General features: G+C 39.7%; 2 protein-coding genes across 3 annotated transcripts in view; one reads left to right on the top strand and one right to left on the bottom strand.

The window, feature by feature from the left end:
- Positions 1 to 10103, bottom strand: part of APIP (APAF1 interacting protein) — a 31476-nt gene extending 21373 nt beyond the window's left edge. The window contains exons 1-2 of one of the 2 annotated variants that reach the window (XM_067749450.1): positions 9925 to 10103; positions 2901 to 3001 (exon numbers count right to left, since the gene is read on the bottom strand). In XM_067749450.1, the coding sequence (XP_067605551.1) occupies positions 2901 to 3001; positions 9925 to 9981 (158 nt within the window). In that variant the 5' untranslated portion in view covers positions 9982 to 10103. The remainder of the gene's footprint in view (positions 1 to 2900; positions 3002 to 9924) is intronic. The other variant, XM_067749449.1, reaches the window with a different exon arrangement.
- A 201-nt stretch (positions 10104 to 10304) lies between these two features.
- Positions 10305 to 12606, top strand: part of PDHX (pyruvate dehydrogenase complex component X) — a 77438-nt gene continuing 75136 nt past the window's right edge. Inside the window, exon 1 of the mRNA XM_067749448.1 lies at positions 10305 to 10474. Coding sequence (XP_067605549.1) covers positions 10348 to 10474 — 127 coding nt within the window. The 5' untranslated portion in view covers positions 10305 to 10347. The remainder of the gene's footprint in view (positions 10475 to 12606) is intronic.

The raw sequence follows: 12606 nt of genomic DNA, 5'->3' as shown, positions 1-12606 counted from the left end.
ATCGTGGAGTCCTAACCATTGGACCGCTAGGAAATTCCCTGGTATGCTAAACCTATTTTTATTACTGCCTTTATAAAATGGAAATCAGTTTAGACTTTGATCAACTTTGAGTAATTAAAAGATTAGCTAAATAGGTTTTAGAAAAAAGTATACCTACAAAGAAGGACACACATGGATAAAAATATTAATACAAAGATGACAGAGCCTTTATTTTAGGAGGGAAACATGCCAAAGACTAAAAGTGAAGTATTTACTTGGTACTGTAAGCCACAAACAAAAGCATTTTGAGTTTCAAGGTATTAAGCTTTAGAATTTATTTTCTCCATACTCCCTGCTCTTTCACAATGTGGTAAGCAGGTGAACAAAACACAAGAGTTTATAATACATGTTCAATTTTTATTTACTTAAAAAAAATCCTTTAAACCTTCCTATGATTCAATTATCTTGTCTACAATATAGGTTTATTAATTTTAATTCTAATAGCATACAACAGGATTAGTGTCTCTGACACATAAAAAAATAATGCTGTGAAAGACAGGAAACCAGCCTAAGTACAATGGCTGCTTAGTATCCTGGAATTGCCTTGATTACTGTTATTTTCTTGGTCCTCCATTTCTTCCTTCTGATTTAACTGTTATATGTGTCTTAAGCTATCTTTTTTTTTTTTTTTTTTTTTTTTTGCGGTACGTGGGCCTCTCACTGCTGTGGCCCCTCCCGCTCCGGAGCACAGGCCCCGGACGCGCAGGTTCAGCGGCCATGGCGCACGGGCCCAGCCACTCCGCGGCACGGACCCGTGTCCCCCGCATCGGCAGGCGGACTCCCAACCACTGCACCACCAGGGAAGCCCAAGCTATCTTTTATTATATACATTTTTGGCACCATACACCAATAGCACAAGCTGAACTGATAGTAGCCAAACCTTGGAATCAGTAAATAATTTCATATTCCCCAAAGGGCTTATTGCTAGAATTATTCTGGAAACACAATCTATTGGGTTTGTGCTTCATTCCAAATTTATTCGCTCTAAGCATCAGATAAAGAAAACCAAACTTTCACTAACATGAGAATAATACTGCTGATAAAATTATTGATATGGGTCTATGAAGTCATTTAAATATTAGGGAGAAAATTCAACATGTTACTACAAATTACCCACTCTACTCTGTAAAGCAAAAATTTAGTAAGATTCCAAATACAGTGCCATAAAACTGTGGCTGTTTTCACCTGTGACCTCCAGGAGGCTCCTCACCAATTAAGAAGCTGAGGAAAAAGCATTTTACAAACACAATGCAACTTCCCTATAAATTGACTGTAGTGCCATAAAGCCAATTAATTTTAAGAGCTGCCAGTGAGTGTTTTAGGGTGACCACACATAATTTTAGTGCATGGTTCTACAAAGAATTTTAGTTTTACAAAGAATATAGTCTTTTATTTCTTTATGATCAAAAATATTCCCTCTTGAGATCTGCAATGGTCCCTTACCTGCATTCTATTTTTAACTTAGCTGTTTTTTTTGAGCCAGTTGGAAAAGTTATTTTAACTCAGTTTGGTAGAAAGCTCTCTTTTGTACATATACAAACTATTTCTGCAAATGCAAAAAAAAAAGCAGTTAACTAAAGGCAATGTTTAGAATATAATTTATTATAAGTAATACAGGTGAGAAACCAAATTACTAGGACTCAACTCCTAAATGAATAAATGAAACAACAAGTGTTGTTATTATAGGACTTTGCTGTGAACAGATCAACTTGAAAGTTTTGGCAAAATAACTTGAAAACCTGCAAAATGCTGATTGACACATTAGCACTGGGTTGATGGTAAGAGAGGACGCACATGACGGATGTCCCATGTATTGATACCATGTGGAACAGAACGTTTCCAGACTGAGAGCCTCCCTACACATGAACTGTGACATTTGTTTACTAAGGGCTCCCCTGTCATTTCCCACAGTTTAATTAATATTTCATGAATTCCTTGGTAATTTGAAGCAGACGAAATTTCAATGGCATCATCTTGTGGTATGCCATAAAATCCCCTTTGTTCAAAATGTTCTGATTACATTTTACATTCCGTTCTTTTCTAAACAATTCAACATTACATAAATATTGTAGTAATCCAATTTTGTTAAAGAAAGTGAATTAGGATAAAGAAATAAATCAAGTTACTCAGTTTTAACATTCAGCCTCCATACAATATTATTCCTAAAATATTTCAGGAGCAAATACATTAATCCTGTTCCAGAAACACTTAAGAGAGTGAGATTCCACAACCTCTATTTTCATTGTTAGTAGGTTACTTATTTCTTCACCCTCTTAAAGGAAAGACAGTGAGTAAGTCTAAAGAACAATTAACTACTATTCATTCCTTCTGTTTCAAGGCCAGTACCTCTTGTTTTGTCCTGTGAACAACATGGACCTGCAGGTGCTATGTCCATTAATAATGATACATGCATTTAGAAAGGCATATTGCCTTTTTTTGGACTCAAAAAAAATGTAATTTTTAGCATTTTAGGTGGTTAGTAATCTATATTTAAGTGACTTTAAAATATGTATCTGAACCTTTGAAACAAATCCTGTCTATCCCGAGGGGACCCTTGGTAGTTCCAGACATATGAACATACCCAGCAACATGTTATTTAACTTTGGTACTCCATGGACTGGGGACCAAATTATTCTGATTAGAAATTATGGTTCTTAAATCCTTAGATATTTATTATATCTGCAACATCTGCACAATTATTCCATTCAGTTATGCAAATACCTATTTCTCTATTTAGAAACTAAATACCTTCAGTATCATAAAACTGATCATTGGTTGTTCTTTGTACGTAATACATGTTAGGCTCTCTGTGGTCTACTTATATGGAGAATTCTCAGAAATGAAATCAGCCAGAAACTTACCCGTGCTTCAAGCTGATTCCTCCTCCAGTCCCAGTGACCCAGCCCAAATGGTAAAACTGTTTGCAGAGCTCTGGGATCAGGTATTTTGGATGTTCCTTGTCCTTAAAAAGAAGATAATGATTTCTAAAATAGACATTATTTTATCAAATGACTATTCTAGATGATATCTCTATTAAGAAACCAATTTAAGGAAGTTTAAGAAAATCTACCATAGAGAGGTACAGGGAGGGAGAAAATTATTACAAAATATATTTTGTTTTTAATGTTTGGAATGTGGATCTACTATATTATTTTGCAACCAGGAATTATTCACGGCCATACAGTCTAATATTATGGAACAGGTTGCAAGAACAAGGTGGAGAAATGCCCAGATTATATTACAAAGTATCTACTGAAATGGCTGAAATAAAATAGGATCTAGTGCTGAAAGGGACATGCTTCAGTCTGTCCAGAAAATTTCTTTACACATAACATCTTATTCAATTAAGGCATGATATACATGATATACTATGATAGTTATTTGTTTATTATCTGTGTTGGTTCAATTTTATTTTTATTCTAAAAATGTCCTTTTTTTCATAGCAATTGTATTGTTTTCTCTTATTACAAAAGCAATATATACATATTATGGAATTATAAAGTCAAGAAATAATATAAAAAGCACTCAGAAACAATCATAATTAATACTTTCTAGGCCCAATCCTATGAAGATATATGTTGGGATAAACACTGAGCCTTATTTATTTATTTATTTATTTATTTATACTGAGGTATAATTGACATAGAACATTATATTAGTTTCAGGTGTACAATATAATGATTCCATATTTGTATAAATGGTGAAATGATCAGTACGATAAATCTAGTTGAAATAAGAGCCTTACTTTTAAATGTCTAATGATTACCTCTTTAGAAAACAAAACAAGGCGTTTCCTCCTCTGTTTTAAAGCTAAAATTAATGGAAACAAAAACTATAATAAAGAAATACAATGAATTCCATTTTGGCAGTATAATATACAACCTTACCTTGAAAACAAGTAAAACTGCTGAATAAGTCATTCAAAAAATATTTCAAAATATACTGCTGAGCTGGCAAGAAAATAAGGTTTCACAGCCATAAAAGAAACAAGAGTGAGTCTACCTGGGAGGGAAGTGAGATCCAAAGCCCTAATTTCCCTGAAGGTATTTGCAAATCTCTGGTGACCTCTTCAATTTTGATAGCTATGCCTGTCACTAGAAACACAAGATAAAGCCTTGGGTGTGCTCAGAATAGGGCATCTAATAGAAAATCCCTACATACACATGGGACCCCAAGGGGCTATACCCTCCAGGTGAAAGTGAACAAGAAGTAGTCACACTGTGCAGAGAAGCACAGCTAGCAAACCTGCATATATAAATCTTGGCACTGGGTAAAGGGGAAAAAAACATCTTTGAGTCCAAAGAGGGATTATTATTGAACAGACTAAATTTTCAGCTATTTAATTGGATTTCTGAAATTATGATATTTTCCCAAATTCATTGTTAATATTTTACATACACATTTTATTTTAGATAAATACTACGAATGATCATTTGATGGAGTAGACTTAAATATATAAAATTAAAAACATGGGAATGTTGACATTTTTTAAAAGTTCTGATTGAACACAGGCTTAGGAGTTAATGGACACAAAGGCAAATCTATATTACACCATTTATTGCTTACGTGACCTTGGGCCTCAGTTTACTCATCCATTAAATAAGAACATTATGAGGATTAAAATGAGATATAATGGATACAAAGCATGAAGCACAATGTGTGACACAGTCAACATTCGTTTCCTTCCCATTTTAACGAGTTAAAAATTCCTGAATTAAAATTAAAGTTATATTGGTCTTTCTTACATCTTTCCTTATGAAATCTAGCCAAAATTACCCATGCCCTGTATAATTTGCTATTTCCTTTTTTAGGGATATAAGTGATATTTTAATTACATATTAAATTACAGCTAATGAGAAGACTCCTGCAGTTTTCCAATCCTTAACCATCAACTTGCAGGGCACGTTGCAAACATTATAGAAAACAGTCTGTTATTAAGGGCCTCCCCTTTCCCTTTTGTCTTTCCAGTACTGAGGTATTAGAACAATTGGCCTGCTTCATGCTACAGGAATAACAATGGTAAGGCAGCTGTTGTTAATAAAGTTTCATTCAATCGCTCAAACCCACAAAATTACAATTTCAAGAAAAATAATCACTTAGCAGCAGGAACCAACAGAGATATTTAGTAAAAATGCAGTCATTTAAGTTATCCAGAATAATAAGAAAAGTAAAAATTAAAATATGTATTTTAATAAGAATTCACAAGAAAGAAAAGGTTTAGTTAGTATTTAGCTCTTCCCTGAATGTCAATATTACTTGCCTGTTATTGTTAGGTCTGTTAGAATAAGAATTTTGAAAGACATATCTAAAGATGGATTACAATCAACTTCTTACAGTAGAGGTTCCATACAGTGAGGAAGAAACATTTAACAGTATTTTGTATATACTTTCAAAACACTAAAGCCTAAACAGTTTTTGAATCAATACTTCATTTCCCCAATTTTTCAATCTAGTTATTTTAAGGAAATCAGCCTCGAATGTCACTGAGTTACCTGCTCACAGCCAACAATGGCTCTAATCCCTTCCCCCACCTTTTCTTTCAATTTAAGCATAATAGAGGCATTATTCCTCAGATAGAGGTTTTCTCAAGGGACTCTTAACAAACATAAAATGAACACGTGTCAAATGTATTTAGCCCATCAATTAAATGAGGGAACCAAAAAGATGATACAACGGTGTCCAAAGAGAATTCAAAACACACACACATAAAAATAATCAGGAATCCTGGATTTACAAATAAATGATATAGAAAAACTGGACAATATCCGCTGAAGCAATAAGTTGAATCTCTATAAGACAACTTGCCTTTCTATGAAAAATAATCATCTGCATTACTGTCAGCATTCTACAATTCATAGACCTGTAAAATAGCGTAAAGATAGCCCCAAGACACCTAGTGGTCTTTTTTGATCATTTCAGTCTTGCAGAATTTTTCCTCGCACTGGCCTAAGAATGGACTGTATACAGGCACAGTCAAAGTGTCAGCATTTTCTCTGTCTCTGGTCTTTGTTTCCTTCTGCACTTCTGATTCATTCTCCTCGTTGCATACTGGTTTTCTCTGCAACTTCACCTCCACTCAAAGCCCTATTTCTCCCTCCTACCTTCACTACACTTAAAAACTCTTCTTACGGGGCCTCCCTGGTGGCGCAGTGGTTGAGAGTCGGCCTGCCGAGGCAGGGGACACGGGTTCGTGCCCCGGGAAGATCCCACATGCCTTGGAATGGCTAGGCCTGTGAGCCATGGCCGCTGAGCCTGCGCGTCCGGAGCCTGTGCTCCGCAACGGGAGAGGCCACAACAGTGAGAGGCCCGCGTACCACAAAACACACAAAAAACAAAAACTCTTCTTACCAGTTAAGCACTGACTAGAAATCAGAAGACAAGGAGGCTGGCTTTAGCTTTGACCCCCACTACAGCGAGTCTGTGACCCTTTCTGGCTATCAGTGTCCTTATTTTAATAATCTGGATCAGTGATTCTTAGACTTCTGAATTTCAAGACCGGTAGTTTTTGTTGCTGCTTTTAAAATTTTAGGGACTGACATAAGGTTACCAGTTAATGACATTGGTTATATTTAACCATCCATTATCACATTTTTCAAAAAGGAAAGTGTATTTTTAACATAAAAAAAGTAGAAGGATAATGTTGGAATGAAACATAGTCCTTTAAATGAATGCAATTAATTTTGTGAAATTCACTTTACCATCGTCCTTATTTTTCTTATTTTGTAAGAATTGAGTAAAAGCTCTCACGGACACATATTTGGGGAGGATTAAAGTTATCTTTTCCTATTTGGTCTCCTTGCCTACAATTTCTCCTTTTTCTTCTTCTCCGGCTTACCCTTCACTCTATTATTAGTACAAAAATAATAACACTACTTTGATCACTGAACTCCCTTCCTCAAACCATTTAATGTTCAAATATCACCCCCTGGGTCTCTTATTTAAGTCCATCTGCTTTCTTGCTCCAATTTAACTTTTCACATATTTTCTTTCACTTTTTTACATACATCTCTCAGTTCTAGTCAACCTAGTTGTGGTAATCAACCTCCAGGATGGCTCTCCCTGCTTCCTGGTATTCACATCCTCATGTAGAGTTCCATCCCACATTGTACCAGGCTGGTCTGTGTGAAGACAGACTAAGATGTGACAGTATGTCACTTCTGATGGCAGGTTACTAAAGCCTACAGCTTCTGTCTTGGTTGCTCTCTCTTGGATCACCTGCTCTGGGGGAATCCAGCTGCCATGTTGTAAGGGTACTCAGCCTACGCAGAAGGCCATAGAGTGAAGAACTGAGGCCTCCAGCCAATAAAATGTGAGGAACAGAGGCCTGCCAATAACTTTGTGAGCTTGGAAGCAGATCCCAGCTGCAGTCAAGCTTTGAGATACCTGAAGCTCCAGCTGACAGCTTGACTGCCAACTCATGAGAAACCCTGAGCCAGAACCCTGAGCTAAACTCTCCTGGATTCCTAATCATCAGAAACTGTGTGAGACAATGATTGTGCATTAAGCCTAAGTTTTGGGATACTAGCTGTGCAGCAATAGATGACTAAGACACATTTTCTTGCCAGCCAAGAATACATCTTTTTCTCTTTGCACTGTTATTGCTCATGCTGGATCTCCAATTATCCCACCTCTAGCTGTCAAACTCTTGCTTGTCAGCCTTTACACCAGGCTTCCTACCCACTTCCCCTATGATTCCTTCTCTCATCTTCTCCGCAGGAAGTGATACTTCCTCAAACTCTGTGCCATGGCATTTGCTCTGTGTACCTTTTTTTGGTATCTATTATATAGCCCTCTCATTCATTCATTCAACAAACCTTTACTGAAGGCCCTGAATAAATAAATACGAGTAAGAGAAAATCCTTACCCTTGAGGGCTCAAACTCTAGTAAAGAAGTTAACAGCTGTGAAACGACAAAGCAATATATAAAACAAGATGGTCCAGGGCATTATGGGAACAGAAGCTACTGGTGGGAGGGGGCAGGAGTTGGGAAAAGCTTCATAGAGCAAGGGATGCTGAGCTAAGTTTTAATGAAGGATGGCCAAGTATGCAGGTAGGTGAAGAGGAGAAAGGGCATTTCAGTCAGAGGGAACTCTGAGTAGTTGGAACCAGAATTAGGTTCTATGGGATGGAGGGGGGAGGGAAAAAGACTGTAAGGACCTTTCCTCTAAGGACCAACCATCTATGCTATAGATGGCTGATAACTGCTGAGTAGTTTTAAGTAGATAGGATGATGATAGGATCATACTTTGTTTTTGAAACGTATCTACAGTGGCAATAAAGAGAAGAGGCTGAAGCATGACAACCAAGGAAGCAAAAGACCAGACCAGAAGAAGGATGTGGAAATAATTTCAAACTGAAATTGTAAGGTGGTGATGGTGGAGATGGATTTGGAAGATAATTAAGAAGTTAAAAAGAAAGGGTGGGCTTTGGGTGAGAAGACTGAAAAAAAGGAAGGCTTAGAGGAATTCTAAGTTTCAGTTGGCTGAGTAGCTAAGTGGGTAGTGATACCAGTCATAAGTATTCCTTGAGTGTCTATGTACCAAGCACTTCCTGGGAATTCAGCCATGAACAAGACAAAGTCTCTGCACTAAAGGAGTTTATACTCTAGGGGGTAGTTTAAAAAAAAACGATGTCGACTGAAAAAAAATGCACAATGTGACAGTTAAGTTTAATTGGGGGCAAAATAACCCGGGAGGGAGCCTCTCAGCTCATAGGAACTGCTCCAAAGCGGTGGGGTGGGGGGGAGGTCAGTAGAGACGTGATTTTAGTGAAGGGGGGTTACATGGAATCAAGCACAGTGAGAGGCCCGCGTACCGCAAAAAAAAAAAAAAAAAAAAAGTAACTAACTGAAGTCCTGTTCTTCCTCAAACATCTCATTCCTACCTCCTCTCTGAACTCCTTTCAGGGTGTGTTGAAGGTCAACCACTCCAGCAGATAGTGACCTAAACCTTGCAGAGGCAGACAGTGTACGACAATTTTAGTTGGCAGTGAAAAGAGGAAAAAATAAATAAGCTGTAATAAGTGGGAAAAAGGAAACAAGGGACTTTGCTAATCTGTTAAGCCACTTATTTGCACAAGATAGTGGTTGACAAGTATTTCCCAATAAAATATGTCATGTTACTACTTTTTAATTGGGGCGTTCAGCCCCGAAAGAGAATAACAGGAGGAATAAGGACTTTCCCTGTATCTTAAGCAAGGCTTCTCACATTGTAATTGTTTATTCGTCTAGCTCTCCTCCAAACCCCAGGCCATGGTCTAATCACCACCCTGAGCACGTGGGTGTTCCATAAAATTCTTAGTGCGCAGAAGTGAATGAAAAGTTATGAGCAGCCTGAGGGTGGATTTTCCTTTGACTTCTGCTTAAGGAAAAATCCTTTTCACGATCATCCCATAATCAATCTAAACCGAGACAGGCAAAGAGCAACTCTGCAGATAAAAAGTGCCGGCTACAGTCCGCAGATCTGGCTCGGAGTACGTTTCCGAGTATCTACTGGGCGGCAAACGTCGAGCTGGTCGCCAGGGCGCAGAAAAGAAGCTCGAGAGCACAGTCTTAGCTTCATTTCCACTCCAGAGCTTCACGTTTCCCAGCTTGGTCTGTCTTCATGTTAAGTTGTTTTGAAACACACACGAAAGACGCCCGACGCTCTCCTCCGTTATTTTTCCCTTTTCAACGTTTGGTGCCCAACCCCCGCCATCCAAAAATCCCATCGCTGGAAGGAGGCCCGCCTCGGGGTCCGGGGCCTCAGGTCTGCACGAGGAACGGAAGCGGCGGCGCGCACGGGTCGCGTCCGAAACGGCCTGAAGCCCCACCCGACCTGCACCCCGCTTCCGCCGTCGCGCAGCGCCGGCGCCTCGCCTCCTGGGAATACAGTGCCCCGCCCCTACCTGCGCGCGACACTGCAGTGAGCAACAGTCTCCCTCCGGAGCGTGACAGCTAGACATGGCCCGGACGAGGGGTACCCGCGCCCTCCAACCTCACAGCTTTGCTTCTGGCGCTCCGCCTGGGTTGACGCGGCAATGGCCGAACTGCAATCAGGCGGCCCTGAGGGCACCCTGGGGGCGGGGCGGACAAGGCGAAAGGCGGGTCTGGGAGGGCCTCGCTGCCTGGAGACCCAACCGCGGAGCCGCCTGACCGGGAGGCGGGGCCAAGCTGTTGGAGGCGGGGCTAGAAGAACTTGATTCCAAGGCTCAGAGGGGCGGCTGGCGTCCAGGGGGCGTGTCCAACAGGGTGGGAGGCGGGGCCTGAGAGGGCCTTGATGACTGGGCGATCAGGCTGTGCAGAGGGCAGCCCGGGAGAAGGCCGGGAAGATGGCGGCCTCCTGGAGGCTAGGCTGTGATCAACGGTTGCTGCGTGGGCTGGTTAAGGGGGCTGCTGCGTGGTCTGCCGGCCGTGGAGCTAGTTGGAGATGGTTTCACAGCACGCAGTGGCTGCGAGGTGAGTGGCTGGGGCTCGCACAGCTTCTGTGTATCTGAGCAGTGGGCCTGGGGCTGGAGCTTTTCGATTGAAGGCCTGCATCTGGGTGTGAGTTGCCAGGGGCTCACTGTTCCCTTGGCTTTTTCTCGGGGAGGAGTCTGCTGACTTGGCCTACTGCATGCCGCAAAGGGCTTTTGAGGAAACTAGGAGAACTTGATTTCGTCCCTGGCCGCCTGGGTGATATGGCTTCTCCGTGACCTTGCCTTGGAATTTGGGTTGTGAGGCATCTCTCGGGCCTTTTCCCAGTCACATTTCAGGTTTCTTTAGAGTTGTTAGGTTGACCAAGTTTGTTGAGATTTAAACGTCACCGTTAGCCGTTTTTATTCATTCTCCTGACCTGTCTCTGTTGGGAGACCTTCGAGGCCAGTTGGGTTGCTCCACGCGACGACTGTGGTAAAGGACCCAATTTGTAAATGTCCAGCAGTTAGACATAGGTCGGGAAGAATGTTTAACCAAAACATGAGCCTGAAAGAGTGAAAATTTAGGAGTGGAATCTTACCAAGAAGATGTCGACTTAAAGACATACAACATAAGAGTTGTGAGTTAAGTTTTATTCAGCGGCTTACTGCCGATTATAGCACGGGAGACAGCCACTCAGCTCCGAGGAACTGCTCTGCAGAGGTAGGGGGGAAGCCAGATTGTATATGAATTTTTTTGTCTAGGAAATACTTACAGTCAAGTATGTATCTTGGTAAAAGATTACTGCTAATCACAAAGAACAGATATCTCATGTTAATGGTTTTAGTATATTTCTACGAATAGGAAGATGTAAGAATCCAGGGTCATTGAAATTCTTCCTGAGATATGCTTCGAACTATCTAAGGGCCTGTTTATCCAAAGCAGAGTGCTTCATCCTGAATTACTCTCAGGTCGCACTGTGGCTGGGCAACTTGAGTGGGTTATGACTTAACCCTTGTAGAACTGGATAGTCATTGAAATTCTTGTTTGTTCACAAAATTTATTATAGAAAGTTGTCATTAAAGAGTGGTATTGACACAATTAACATAATTCTTACAGTGTTTAATACTATGTAATATAGTGTGCCCGGCATTATTTTTCTTCACATGGGTGGCGGGCAGGTATTGAGTGTATTACTACCTGCGCATCATTCAGTCACTCCACAGGATGAATTGTAATATAAAAAATTAGGTGCAGTAGGCATTGCCTACATATTCTGAGCTACTTGAGGCTCAGAAAAAAATGTTACACGAAGTTAATGTTAAGATGATTTCACTGAGATTTTAAGATCCAGTGATGAGACTTTTTTTGTTAATAAGTGATGTATTCTGGTAATATCTACATTGTGAAATGGTATTTCAGCAACCGTCATGATAGCATTATTTTAAATAAGGTACTAAAATTCCAGACTGTGTATAAAGGATGGTAAGACCATTTAAGAGTTAAAGTATATGTCACTGACCTCGCTGTAAGTTTCTAAGATGATATACTCTTAAATACACCTTATTGTTGTCTTGAGCATCTTTTGCCTTTGCGAAAAAATGTGTAAATCCCCAAACTCTTATGTATGTGTTCATTCTTTTCCTACACTCTTGAGTGGTGATTTCTTTTTGCCCTTGTTCCAAGATTGCAGAATAAACTAGGATTCATGTAGAATTTAAATTTTATAGTTTAATACCAAGAAGACCAATATTGCAAGCTGAAACCTCTTCTGAAGTGTTTGGTTTATTTCATCCAGAGAAAATAGTTCTGCAGCCATTCTGACATACCTTACAGTTCCAGCAGGGTCTTTATAAATGTATCATTCAGTGCTAAGTGTATGAAGGAATCAACAGATTCTGTAAATAAAATGGAGTGTGTGGTGACTCTTTTTATTTTTTGTACTTGGTAAGCAATACATTTACTATAGCTGGTGATCTACTGGATACTTTTCTTCAATCAAGGCCTTTCTTGTGTTAATGAAACATTTCTAGGGAAGAATTAAGGTTGGTAAATTTAAATTCAGGCGAGTTTCTTTGGGAATCTACTAGCACTGATTTTTAGAGAGGCGTAAACCTATTTGAAAACTGATAAAAGCTATACCACTTCTTCAGAAAAATGCATACATGCAAAATTTTGTATGTGATTATAGGGAA

This window comes from Pseudorca crassidens, chromosome 9 (genome assembly GCF_039906515.1).
Source record: "Pseudorca crassidens isolate mPseCra1 chromosome 9, mPseCra1.hap1, whole genome shotgun sequence".
Classification (NCBI taxonomy): Eukaryota; Metazoa; Chordata; class Mammalia; order Artiodactyla; family Delphinidae; genus Pseudorca; species Pseudorca crassidens.
This window is presented reverse-complemented; position numbering and strand designations above follow the sequence as displayed.